The following is a 14,279-nucleotide window of genomic DNA, read 5'->3' on the forward strand; positions in this document are numbered from 1 at the left end:
GGACTAAGGAATTTTCTCGATTATGGAGGTGGTAAAAGAGTTCGTCGTAAAGGGTTACGCCGATGCAAACTTTGACACTAATCCAGATTATTCTGAGTAGTAAACTGGATTCGTATAGTAGAACAGTTGTTTGGAATAAGCTCCAAATAGAACGTGGTAGCTGCATCTAGGAGATGACATAGAGATTTATAAAGCACACACGGATCTGAAAGGTTCAGACCCGTTGACTATAACCTCTCTCACAAGCATAACATGATCAAACCCAGAACTCATCGAGTGTTAATCACATGGTAAATGTGAACTAGATTATTGACTCTAGTAAACTCTTTGGGTGTTAGTCACATGGGGATGTGACCTTGAGTGTTAATCACATATCGATGTGAACTAGATTATTGACTCTAGTGCAAGTGGGAGACTGTTGGAAATATGCCCTAGAGGCAATAATAAATTGATTATTATTATATTTCCTTGTTCATGATAATCGTTTATTATCCATGCTAGAATTGTATTGATAGGAAACTCAGATACATGTGTGGATACATAGACAACACCATGTCCCTAGTAAGCCTCTAGTTGACTAGCTTGTTGATCAATAGATGGTTACGGTTTCCTGACCATGGACATTGGATGTCGTTGATAACGGGATCACATCATTAGGAGAATGATGTGATGGACAAGACCCAATCCTAAGCATAGCACTAGATCGTGTAGTTCGTATGCTAAAGCTTTTCTAATGTCAAGTATCATTTCCTTAGACCATGAGATTGTGCAACTCCCGGATACCGTAGGAGTGCTTTGGGTGTGCCAAACGTCACAACGTAACTGGGTGGCTATAAAGGTACACTACGGGTATCTCCGAAAGTGTCTGTTGGGTTGGCACGAATCGAGACTGGGATTTGTCACTCCGTGTGACGGAGAGGTATCTCTGGGCCCACTCGGTAGGACATCATCATAATGTGCACAATGTGACCAAGGAGTTGATCACGGGATGATGTGTTACGGAACGAGTAAAGAGACTTGCCGGTAACGAGATTGAACAAGGTATCGGGATACCGACGATCGAATCTCGGGCAAGTATCGTACCGATAGACAAAGGGAATTGTATACGGGATTGATTAAGTCCTTGACATCGTGGTTCATCCGATGAGATCACCGTGGAACATGTGGGAGCCAACATGGGTATCCAGATCCCGCTATTGGTTATTGACCGGAGAACGTCTCGGTCATGTCTGCATGTCTCCCGAACCCGTAGGGTCTACACACTTAAGGTTCGATGACGCTAGGGTTATAAAGGAAGTTTGTATGTGGTTACCGAATGTTGTTCGGAGTCCCGGATGAGATCCCGGACGTCACGAGGAGTTCCGGAATGGTCCGGAGGTAAAGATTTATATATGTGAAGTCCTGTTTTGGTCACCGGACAAGTTTCGGGGTCACCGGTATTGTACCGGGACCACCGGAAGGGTCCCGGGGGTCCACCAGGTGGGGCCACCTGCCCCAGGGGGCCACATGGGCTGTAAGGGGGTGCGCCTTGACCTATATGGGCCAAGGGCACCAGCCCCAAGAGGCCCATGCGCCAAGGGATAAGGAAAGGAAGAGTCCTAAAGGGGGAAGGCACCTCCGAGGTGCCTTGGGGAGGAGGGACTCCTCCCTAGCCGCACCCTTCCTTGGAGGAAGGGCCAAGGCTGCGCCCCCCTCTCCCTTGCCCCTATATATATGTGTGGGGGTGGGAGGGCAGCCATACCTTTGCCTTTGGTGCAGCCCTCCCCTCTCCCAAGTCCTTCTCCTCTCCCGTGGTGCTTGGCGAAGACCTGCAGGATTGCCACGCTCCTCCACCACCACCACGCCGTTGTGCTGCTGCTGGATGGAGTCTTCCTCAACCTCTCCCTCTCTCCTTGCTGGATCAAGGCATGGGAGACGTCACCGGGCTGTACGTGTGTTGAACGCGGAGGTGCCGTGCGTTCGGCACTTGGTCATCGGTGATTTGGATCACGACGAGTACGACTCCATCAACCCCGTTCACTTGAACGCTTCCGCTTAGCAATCTACAAGGGTATGTAGATGCACTCTCCTTCCCCTCGTTGCTAGTTTCTCCATAGATAGATCTTGGTGACACGTAGGAAAATTTTGAATTTCTGCTACGTTCCCGAACACATGGATCTCTAGACTGTTCACCGGTGTCTCTTGTTTTCTCTCTCTCTCTCTCTCTCTCTCATCATAAGATGAGTATAATGACGGTATTTTAGAGGTGAGTGTATGTCAGTATGCATAAGTTGTATTGTGTTAAAAAAACAGAAAACAATCTTCTCTTAGTTTAGGTATTTTTTTGCAAATCATATTTAGGTAAGTATTAATAGGTTACGAGGTCTTGGTGGAGCGGATAGGGGCTCGATGCATGCGGGTCTTCCTCCGGTCAGATCTGACGACCTTGGCTACCTTGATTTTTTTTCTTTCATTTTTGCAAACAATTCATCATTTTCATCACATTCACCCTCCACATCATGAAACTCATCACTGGAAGTACTAGGGATGAACAAGGGAGGATTTTGCTTAGGCGTTACCTTAACCTTGCCCGACGAAGCATGTTGCTTCACATCATCCACAACCGCCTTGGCCATTAAGCATTTGTGAGAGTTGCCCTTGTGGTCCTTCATGTTGTTATACTTGTTGACAAGTCTCAGTGTATTTTGGGAATCTTGGGATACGCCGGCAACACCACCAACATCATCGAACAACAACAGGTAGCCGTGTGGCCCTTGGTGGCGCCATGATTCTCCATAAGCTTCCCGATGCAAAACTTTTTTTTGTGAATTTTCCTAAAAAAATCAACTCCATAAAATTGATCTTCCGAAAGTTCAAAAGAAAGTAAAAAACAATAATTGTCACTCGAAATTGGATTCATAGATTAATGTTGTAATACCGAATGGCTTGGAGTGTATCTCTCCATCGTCGGTGAAGAAAACCCCTGTCTTGAACTATCGATATTGAGACATACTTTTTCGTTATACCCGCAAGTTATTTTTATTGTAAGCCAGTTACGGTTTGTTGTTATATGGTATTCTCATGGTCCAAGGACATAAGCAAAAGTTAACATTTTATATGAAAATACCAACAACATAGTGACGGTATGATCTCGCGGTAATTCATAACTTGGGTCTATCCAACATTGTTGTTTCGATAACAATGTGTTCTCTCATTATTGTTGGTATCCTCGTTACTTTAACAATGCCCATGATCAAGATAACATGATCACCATCAATACATGAGCTAGTCCTAGAGGCATGACTAGGGACGAGAATCAATGCAATCATAGCACAAAAATATAAACTTAATGAACATAGAAATATAAGAATATATTAATTATGGTCTCCATAGCATATTTTCAAAACCAGTTTTACTACCTTATGCCCACATAGGTATCTGCGGCCAAGCATGGACAGAGGTATTGCTGCCACCTCCCTCCTCCTTGGCACATCAATCTGTTCTAGCCACCGGTTTTAGAGGATAACATCCTCCACGCCTTCCCGTGGAGCGCCACCACCACCTGCGACATCGCACTCAGTCTTGATGACCTTGTCAGTTAAGATGAAACGGGTGAACATTCTATGCATGCACACATAGCACAGTGGAGCCGATCTACCACTACAATGCACATCTAGTAACTGTCTGCTTTGATCAATGCACAGTGATCATAGCAATGTGCATTTTTATGATCAATGCATTGATGAAAGAAAGCAATGCGCTGATCACATAGCAATCCAAGCAATATGTCTACATATCAGTGAGCAATCCTACCAATCAGTCTAGTCATGAACACACACTATGATCCTAGCAATGGACCAATGAACAATCTGCAAATCGGAAGAAGCAACTGCCATTCCATTCCATTCCATTCCATTTTGAATGGACTGACTATTGCAAGTTCCATCTGTCCAACCAAACACATCAACATAAACATAACCAATCCATTCCATTTTGTAGTTGAAACAAACTGAAGAATGGAACCGACCGATTCCTATGGAATGGAATCATTACATTACATTACACTTGGTTCTCGAACCAAACACACCCTAACAGGACATCAAAAGAGCAGAGCCGGAAGGCATTCGCTGCCTGTAAAACAAGCATGTGTGTGTGCTGCTCTGCTCCTCCTCTGTTTTTGCTTCTGTCCATTTGCTGGAGCAGCTTTCATGCGCATGTGTGGGCATCCACCGGGAACAAGGTGAGAGAGTGAGGCTCTTGCCAACATATAACCTCTTCCGAAGACGTATTAAACTTACCCTGCAAAAAAAGAAGAAAAAAAGACGTATTAAACTTACAAAGAAAGTGTGTTCCTCGCCTATTGATTTTCATACATGCTAGCCTAGGCATGTTGTTAATATGTCACTTTCAAACACGGGGGAGATTTCTGTCGTGCCGTGCTTAGTGGAATTAATCATCGCTTAGAGTCCTTTGTGATTGCCGGCAGATGGACTAAAGTTTGACTAGTAGCGATTAGGCATTCCAAAAAGAATGGTTAGCAGCCCAATACGTCCGAAAGTCCGTGGAAACCTCATACGAACCGCACTAGATATCACCAGCAAAGCTAGATGAATGAACGTCAGGCAGAAGCAGCTCAATGGCCACCGCATCCATTTCCAGCGTCCTACTTCTATCAGCCTTCTCTTTAGCTGCTCTAGGCACTTCTTCTCCGACTCCAACCAACGGCAACGGCAGCGACACAGACCTTGCCGCGCTGATGGCTTTCAAAGGCCAGCTTTCCGATCCTCTCGGCATCCTTGTCAGCAACTGGACCACCGGCACGTCTTTCTGCCACTGGGTCAGTGTCTCGTGCAGCTCACGGAGGCGGCGCGTCACAGCTCTGCACCTCACCTACATCAGCTTGGTAACCTCTCTTTCCTCTCGGTCCTTAACCTCACCAGCACAAACCTCACCGGTTCAATCCCTGATTCTATAGGGAGATTGCATCGCCTAAAATATCTAAACTTCAGGTTCAATGGCCTCTCGGGTAGGATCCCACCCACTATAGGAAACCTCACCAGGCTTCAGGTTCTTACCCTAGGCTTTAACAGTATCTCTGGTCCGATCCCGGTCGAGCTACAGAACCTACACCATCTCAACTCCCTATATCTGCAGCATAATTCCCTCGCCGGCACCATACCGGTCAATCTGTTCAACAACACAGCAATGTTGACTGTTCTAGACATTGGCAACAACAGCTTGTCCGGAGCAATACCGCCTTGCATCGTGTCCTTAGAAATGCTAGAGTTACTGGACCTGCAAGTAAATCATCTCGCAGGTCCGGTGCCCCCAGCCATCTTCAATATGTTCAAACTGCATTCTTTATGGCTCGGTGACAACTACAACTTAACTGGCTCTTTCCCAACCAACTCAAGTTTTAATCTACCATCGCTAGAAAAAATCATCCTTCAAAACAACGGTTTCACAGGTCAGATCCCACTGGGGCTCATGTCTTGCCAGTACCTTCAAATTATTGCCCTTTCAAGCAATTCATTTGAGGGTCTTGTGTCAACATGGTTGGGCAAGTTGACCAATCTCCGTTACCTTTTATTGGGTGGGAATGAGCTTTTTGGTCCAATCCCAGTTGCTCTCAGCAACCTAACTTCACTGTATGCCCTAGACTTGTCATTCTGCAAGTTGGCAGGATCCATTCCGGCTCAACTTGGACAACTTGGCCAGCTATCCGAATTGCACCTTGCCAGTAGTCATCTATCAGGTGCAATTCCACCTACCCTCGGCAATTTATCTCAACTAACTTACCTTGATTTGCAAATAAATCCACTGTCTGGATCCATACCAGCAACACTTGGCAACATTGCAACTTTGAACATGCTTATTCTAACGGATAACAATTTAGAGGGGAATCTGGGCTTCCTATCAGATCTTTCCCGTTGTAGGGATCTCCAACTCCTTTTCATAGAGGGAAATTCATTCACCGGACCCATCCCTAACCACGTGGGAAACCTCTCTACACAGTTGATCACTTTTCGTGCAGGTCGCAACAAGTTAACCGGTGGACTTCCAGCTACTTTCTCAAACTTATCCAACCTTGGATGGTTAGATATTTCAAACAACCTACTCACCGAGGCAATCCCAGAGTCCATTACTACAATGAAAAATTTGGTGCTTCTTAACCTCTCTCGAAACAGTATCTTGGGCCCAATACCAACACAAATTGGCATGCTCGTGGGTCTACAAAAGTTGTTTCTCCAAGGAAACAAATTCATTGGCTCTATACCAACCAGCATCGGCAACCTTAGCATGTTGGAATACATTGACTTGTCCAATAACCAAATAAGTTCAAAGATACCGACAAGCTTATTCCAGCTTGATAAACTCATCCAGCTATTTCTTTTCCAAAATTTCCTTGCTGGTGCATTACCGACCAATGCTGATGGTCTAATACAAATCGATCAAATGGACATTTCTTCCAACTTCTTGACAGGAACCATCCCACAATCATTTTCTCTACTTAGGATGCTAACCTACCTAAATATGTCACACAACTCGTTCGATGGCTCAATCCCGGCCCAGACCAGCTTCAAAGGTTAACCAGCTTAGCAACATTAGACCTCTCCTCCAATAATCTTTCCGGCAAAATTCCCAAGTTCCTTGCCAATTTTACCTACTTGACTACATTAAACCTCTCATTCAATAGGCTAGAAGGACAAATACCAGGGGGAGGTGTTTTCTCAACCCTCACATTGCAATCTTTGATTGGGAATGCTGGACTATGTGGTGTTCCACGCTTGGGATTTTTGTCATGCCTTGCCCAATCCCACTCAAGCAGTAGGCATTTGCTGGAATATCTGCTCCCTGCTGCCATTGTAGCTTTTTGTGGTATTGCTATCTTCGCATACCTATTGATAGGAAGAAAGCTTAAACAGCGAGATGTTGTTAATGCCTCAGCCGATCCGATTGATTCTGTAATACGCCATCAGTTAGTCTCCTACCATGAGTTAGTTCGTATCAATGATAACTTCAGTGATGATAAGATGTTGGGGTCTGGAAGCTTTGGAAAAGTTTTCAAGGGACAACTGAGCAACGGTTTGATGGTTGCAATAAAAGTCCTAGACATGCAGCTGGAGCAGGCTATCAGAAGCTTCAATACTGAGTGTGGTGTATTGCGCATGGCACGACACCGCAACCTCATAAGGATACTCAACACCTGTTCCAACTTGGACTTCAGAGCACTTGTGTTGCCGTACATGCCTAATGGTAGTTTGGAGATGCTCCTACACTACCCTCAAGGCTCAACATATTTGGGGTTCCTTGAGAGGCTAGGCATCATGCTTGAAGTGGCACTGGCAATGCAGTACCTGCACCATGAACACCATGAGGTGGTCTTGCACTGTGACTTGAAGCCTAGCAACGTGTTGTTCGATGAGCACATGACGACGCATGTGGCAGACTTTGGCATCGCAAGGTTGCTACTCAGGGATGACACCTCTGTGATCTCTGCCAGCATGCCTGGGACAATTGGCTACATGGCACCAGGTACTTGTCTAGACCTTGTAATTAAGCCTGCTCGGTCTATTGTTGTTAAGCCCTTTTGGTCAACCAATCATGCCTTAAATTTCCTTTCATGAATTCCTTGAGCAGAGTACGGGTCCCTTGGAAAAGCATCACGGAAGGCTGATGTGTTCAGCTATGGGGTCATGCTCCTTGAAGTCTTCACTAGAAAGAGACCAACCGATGCCTTTTTCAATGGAGATCTAAGCCTTAGGCAATGGGTTTTTGAAGCGTTTCCTGCGGAACTCGTCCATGTTATAGATGTCCATCTACTCCAAGGCGCTTCTGGCTGCAGCTTTGAAGGGTTTCTAGCGCCAGTATTCGAGCTGGGTTTGCGCTGCACCAGCTTCGCACCTGACGACAGGATGACGATGAGCCATGTGGTTGTGATGCTGGAGAAAATAAAAAAGGAATATGCTAAATCAGCACTTGAACAGAGTCATGCATCCGAATGATTCATCACTCTCGCCTATCTGTGTATGGATGCATCTGCCCTGCATAGGTACTGCGAATAGCATCCATTGTGAAACGAATGTTTTCCTATTTTTAATTGTAAAACTGATCAGAGAAAATGAGAGGTACCCTGAATATAATGTGCAGCTTCCTCACGTTTTGTCAATTATCTGAGTTACCCTGCCTCTGTTTCACATGAATGCAACCTGGAGCCTACTCCAATAACTGCGAGGTGTTGTAGCAGTGAGAAGGTCAGTAAAAATGAAGTCCTGGAAAATCAAAATATGTGCAGGAAAAAGAAAACCACGAAAGAACAGAAAAATAATCGGATGGACAAAGAAAAGGGGAAAAAGCTCACTAGAAAATTAAAAGTGAAGTAGAAAAAAAGTTTGTCAACCAAAAGCGACTACTCCACACTCTTGGGGGTGTTCTTCCACCCCGTCAATAGTAACGACATAGGGCTGTCGCCCGACAGTCATTGCTTACAACTGCTGTCTTAACCGCTGGTGCTGACGAACACCACCGACGATTCCAGTGACCTATCAGTGCATGTTCAATTTAGTTCATTCAGCTATGACATTGGTCATCAGCCATCAGGTGGCGCTTGCCTCCGAACTAATCTATATTCAGTGAATTATAACACTAAAAAAATGGAACATTGGATTTTCAAGGATACTAAATCTCAACACGAATCCTAATCTCAACACAGATCCTAAGTTCATAACATGCATGCATGTAGCTATACATAGCTCTACGTCCGGAATGCCACCGGACGCATGCACGGCTCGCTAAGCTCATGAGCAAGCGCGATCTCGTAGGAGCGAGTTTCAGAAAAAAAGTATGTTTGTTCCAAAAAACTGAGAAGTATATAAATAATTGTTGCTGACCGTCTAGTTCATTTCAGATCATCCACCAACCAATCATTTTGTTTACCTAGATGAGTGTTGTACTGATTGGTTTGCAGAAGCAAATCATGACATTTTCAATTGGCCGATGCCATCTCCGTTGTGCTATTTTATAGTACTTTCAGTATTCTGAATCGTTTGATGTTTTGATGACAGGAAAACAAATGATAGTCAGCTACTACTATATGTTCAAGCACGGAAAGAAATGTGATTTAAAGTGACAATGTAACTGTGAATCATCAGTCTGACGCTGTTATGCCAGTATGTTTGGAACACTGGTTTCATGCCAAATCTACAGGATTCAGGCATGAGATGCCCCAAGAACTAAAGGTGGATGCTATACCAGGTCAACTAAAGAAGTGCCATACAAATCAGTCTCAAGATGTTACCAAATCCAGAGTGGTGGACTGCATGTATAACTCCAGTCCATAGCATGATCACTCTGGTGGTGTCTGATACAAACAAAGGAATACTTAATTAGCAACAAAACTGTTTACATAGCAAGAACAAACTCTGAAGAAATCATGCTGATGCGGTACAGAAATAAGAGCAAAACTGTAATTATGGAAGTGCCCTTGTCTTGAATCAGGTTATAGATTCATCAAATAGTTCACAGATGTTACTACTACACTGGTGCACTAGTACACATGCAATTTCAATTTACTTTCTGACGGCGTAGGTCATGATGAAGAACATAGCCAATTCACATGTCAGGAATTGTTAGCCAATGTTGATCCCAAAAAGAAAAAGAATTGTGTGGCATCTGGAGCACAACTAGCAACCTGGATCTGAATATAATATGGAAAAAAGCAGCATGAATGGATCTCTGGATTATTAATCCTTTAGCCAAGAACAAAGCAGAGTACTTGACTTTACCTTCAGATTGGCAGCTCGAGCCAAGCACGCCTACATTGCTTTCATTCTCCTTTGACTGATAGCTATCTACCTTAGGTTTAATTTTGAATTTCTTGGTAACTTTATATTTCTTTCATACTACTGACGACATGATTGGTGCAGAAGTACAAAACTAAAAAATACCACTAAAAATGTAACAGTTCTTCCAGCCAAACGTTTACAACAGGTGCCAACTGTAAAAGATATTTTACTGCATGAAGAACGGGATTACAAAGTTATCCATCTTCTCTTTTCTCTCAAGTTCGTCCTTCTCAGCAATCTGCTTCAGAGTAGTCCACCCTTTTCTTGCCCGCTTCCTTGAACTGCCAGCTGGCTGAGTAGAATCACCTGGTGCAGACTTTTTATTTGATGCTGACTTGCTATAACTTCCAGGGGTCTTGGCAGCAACTGAACCACAATTCTTCGCTTTATTGTTCAGTGTACTTCTAGTCTTCAATGGTTCTGCTGAACCTATAGGCGCAGTCACTTCCGCCAGTTTGCTCTTCAGAGGAGTAACAAAGTTTGACCCAGCTAGAAATTCTGCTTGAGAAGTGACATCGGGTTCACATGTTGTAGTATTTTTAGAAGCCGCAGATTCAATTCCATTCACACATTTATCATGTGCGCTTTCTACTTCGATTTTCTGCAGGATGTCTTCGTGTGCAGCCGCTAACTGACCATGATCCACCATTGAGAAAACTGCCCCTTTCTCCATTTTATAATCTTCAGGAGTGGATATTTTCAACCTGGATGCTGCTGTTACAGAATGCTCGATCCCCTTTTTAGTAGTTACTGTTGGCGCGTTCATAGTTTCTCCTTTCAACATTGTGCTAACAGGCTTTCTCGATGCTAACAGGCCCTTCACGATACCCTTTCCACTACCCCGTATCAGGTTTTGATCTCCACAGAAATGACATGCATAGACAACACTGTTTTGGCCAGGATTTGACTTCTTGCGCCGCTTTGCTTTCTTCTTGTTGTTCTTTATGCGGATTGTGCAGTTGAAACCTGGCTGTAAGATTGATTCACACCTGCAATATTCGAATAATCTTTCTTCAGAGGTACATTTAAGGCTTATTGATATGGACAAAGGTACAAAAATAGAAAACAAAATGCAGCATAAATAACAAACTGCATTAATCACATATATAATCTATAAATGTACAAGAATACCGCCGACCCTTCAACCTGGCCACTTATAAACATACAGCAGATTGGAGATGTATTGGTGTTAGTGTTGTTAGTTAATAGTATATTCTGAAGGACCTTTTTGCAAACTTGCTAAATGAAAAGAGTCTGAATGTGGTGCTCTGAGCTAAACACATAATTCCAAATATTCTAGCATTACTGCAAACTGTAAGGTGTACTAAAAATAAATTGATACATACATACATAGCACTATAACAGATCTGAGATCAAAGGTTAAGCAAGACAGACAAGTTTGCGGTAATTTGCTCTAAGACGGAACACTCATACAACATTATCAACACAGTTTTCTATTTCCAGTTCTTGTATGCTGGTAAGCTCACATTTTGACAATACAAGGATCCAGAGCCATCAGCTAAGGTGCATTCCGGTAAAGAACCAATGTAACATGCAAAATGTTGGTCCTGCAAATTGGACGACCAATAACCTTCCCGTCCTTTCTCTCGCTTTTGTGTAGTTCATTGTTTTAACCACAAGATGTTTCACTTAAATTTTGCATGTTCAATCATTTTTTTGGCCTTACGACCACCCATCTAAACATTATCTCTACCTGACAGATTGCTCTCATTGAATAAAACAAGTTTTTCAAAGCTATAGGAGACAGCATCTCAGCAACAATGGGTGCTGAAAACAGAACAGAAATCACTGCAATAAAGTGGTACCACTTAATCAATGTAAGCCAACAAATATTGTTGCTTAGTGAGTGTCAGGATTTTAGCAGAAAACAAGTAAATGCTTGAACTGATATACTGCATTGAGACACTTTGAGAAAGGTAATTGGAAGTCCAAGCAAACATGGATCCAGCAAGATAATTGTACAGCATATAGTTAACACAATTGTAGACCGATTTCAACATGTCAACTGTATGTGTATATATTGATACTGGGGTCCTTGCACTTAGTTGGCTTCCTCTTAGGATCTCAGGATGGAGGGACCTACTTCTAAACAGCTCCCGCTGGCAGCAACTTATGGCTCTATCTCTGCCTGCTACCTCTGCCTATGATATGCTGCTACTGCGATATGGAAGGAAGAGAGGAAAGCATAAATCGAACAAATAAGTCAGCACGGCAGAGGATTGGAAGGAACGGATGAAAGCACAAATCATGAGTTCAGCAAGGAGCGGAGAGGGCAGATGAGAATATCACTCAGGAGAGCAGCAACGGCCGTTGTTGTGGCCCCCAGTCACTCCGGCATTGGCCTGACAAGGTTAGGCTTTGTAACACCCAGGAGGTGACTCGGTCTGGAGGCTGCGCGGGCAGGGACTAAGATTTTGAGTCGCATGAATCAAGGGGGTCAATTTGCCGAGATTAGTCAGCGACTAGTCAACCAGTTACTTGACTGTGCCAACCAGTACAGTCAATGTGCCCAGTCGACACCTAAGGTAGGACTGGTACACTGTCGCTCAACTCTTAATCATTTGGCGGAAGTTTCCATTAGATATTTCAAATAAGACTTTCCATGTAAAAAGTGAAAACAAAACTGAGATACATCTCATTCACTCAGTCATTCTGTTACAGTTTTGCCTATGTGAACAAAAGAACAAAACTCGGGTAATAAGCCCCTAATACTTCCCCACTTATCCAATCAAATATTATCAGCAATGGCCTAAGAGAGAGAAAATTTACTGTATTGCCCGTTGGAGAGCTCATACAATGTGTTTGTTTCTCGAAGTCTCAGTTTGCCACATCACAAGATGCAGGCATGCTACTTTGATAGAACAAGCATTTGTCCAAAAACAATATAATGGTACATAAGTCGCACACAAATAAACTATAATAGAATTTCAAATGGGTGGATAATAATCAGATTGATACGGTCAAACAATTAGACACATGAATGGAGCATTTTAAAAATACACAGTAAGCTTTAACTCTCACCTCTGGCAAAGGAAGGTGGAGGCTTCAACGGGAATCCCAGACGCCTCGGCGTTCGTGGCGAGGCGGTGGCCCAGCAGCGCCCCGATCGAGCCAACTCCCGCCTCCCCACTCGCCCATGCCCCCAGCCGCTGCAGGTGCTGGACCCTCAGGAGGGAAGGCACGTCGGCCTGCGCCTTCCCGGAGGTCTCCTCGCGGAGCGACATGGCCTGGTTCATGGGCCTGGATGCCGAGGAAGGGCCAGCATTGCCCGGCTTCTTCCCCATGTAGAAAAGTTTCTGGTTATACAGAGGGTCAACTAGTTAGACAAATCTAGGTATCTCCTCCACAATAAGAAATTGCATATTGTAGTAACATTTCCCAACATCTAAGAATCCATAACTGGCCTAACAAAATAAATCCACTCAGAAGGTGCAAATAAGATGAAAAACACTAAATAGAGAATATAAACAGCAGGTTCAGTATAGCAAGCCAGCACCATTGCCACAACAGGTGGCCACCGCGCGCGCCCAGGGATGGTGATATAAGCTGAAAAGGCTCGACAATCAATTTCTCCCTAGTATTATAAATTAGTCATATGCAGCTACCCATAGGAATTTTTCTGAACACCTGGCATGCACATGACAGAGTGACACATAAGAAAAAGAACAGGTAACCGGCAAAGATCTGTGGGTTGAGCCAGGATTGAGGCAAACCCCAGGCCAAAAAAAATGGGCAACATAACTTTTTTCCCAGCAAAATTCTTCTAGTTCTACGACATAAAAAACTGCTGACACAACACTGCATCAGTTTGAGTAACATAAGCTGATAAGTGGTGATAAACATAATTCATTTCAATTCAGTTTCACCCTTCATATACAATGTTGAAATACAATGGAGAGAGGAACTCAAACGCATCAATTTGGCACAGAATTTTTACCCAGTCCTGGCGCAGCAGAAAGAAAGGCAGCAGCACTGCGGAGCAGTCGGGAACGGAGGCCGCCGGTGACTCTGGTCGCCGGTCAGAGAGGTTAGACACAAGCGCCCCGCGGAGTAGCGCAGGACGGCGGGGCGGGGCGGCGGCGGACGCCGGACGAACTGGAGATATCGAGAGGCAGAGGCGGTGCGAGCGGCTAGGTCGAGCAACAGGGAGAAACAGGCCCTTTTTGCCTGGGCTGTGCTGCACTCAAGTCCGAACTAGGGCCCAATAGAAAATTTATATCGGTAAACAGGCCGAAAAAATCCTGGGCCCAGGCCACAAACGCCACACTCAACCGATCTGAGCGTTGCTATTCTAAAAAAAAACTGAGCGTTGCTAAAAAAAACCGTCTGAGCCAGACAAAATAAAAATTATTGTGTTTATCTCAAAATGAATATTGTGGCCAGTGTATTTTATATTTACTATAAGGGGCTTGAAAATCTTAATGACTAAATAGT

At 44.1% G+C, this 14,279-nt stretch overlaps 2 protein-coding genes across 7 annotated transcripts; one reads left to right on the plus strand and one right to left on the minus strand.

Moving 5' to 3' along the window:
• Positions 1 to 3,948: 3,948 nt before the first annotated feature.
• Positions 3,949 to 13,987, minus strand: LOC125520968 (uncharacterized). 6 transcript variants are annotated; one of them, XM_087533131.1, is made up of 6 exons: positions 13,783 to 13,987; positions 12,867 to 13,141; positions 9,765 to 10,813; positions 9,278 to 9,340; positions 8,113 to 8,208; positions 3,949 to 4,278 (listed from the first exon to the last, which is right to left on the minus strand). In XM_087533131.1, exons 2-3 carry the CDS (start codon positions 13,127 to 13,129, stop codon positions 9,991 to 9,993), a joined length of 1,086 nt encoding a protein of 361 aa, XP_087389257.1. In that variant the 5' UTR covers positions 13,130 to 13,141; positions 13,783 to 13,987; the 3' UTR covers positions 3,949 to 4,278; positions 8,113 to 8,208; positions 9,278 to 9,340; positions 9,765 to 9,990. The 6 variants fall into 6 exon arrangements, with proteins under 6 accessions (XP_087389257.1, XP_087389258.1, XP_048541965.1 ...); XM_087533132.1 differs by having other exon boundaries at positions 9,232 to 9,340; XM_048686008.2 differs by having other exon boundaries at positions 8,113 to 9,340.
• LOC125520967 (putative LRR receptor-like serine/threonine-protein kinase At3g47570) lies at positions 4,272 to 8,149 on the plus strand. Its single transcript, XM_087533127.1, has 2 exons — positions 4,272 to 7,515; positions 7,621 to 8,149. The coding sequence occupies exons 1-2, from the start codon at positions 7,014 to 7,016 to the stop codon at positions 7,983 to 7,985; spliced, it is 867 nt and encodes a 288-aa protein (XP_087389253.1). The 5' UTR covers positions 4,272 to 7,013; the 3' UTR covers positions 7,986 to 8,149.
• Positions 13,988 to 14,279: the final 292 nt, after the last annotated feature.

This window comes from Triticum urartu, chromosome 7A, assembly GCF_056163025.1.
Source record: "Triticum urartu cultivar PI428250 chromosome 7A, HENAU_Tu73, whole genome shotgun sequence".
NCBI classification, from domain to species: domain Eukaryota; kingdom Viridiplantae; phylum Streptophyta; class Magnoliopsida; order Poales; family Poaceae; genus Triticum; species Triticum urartu.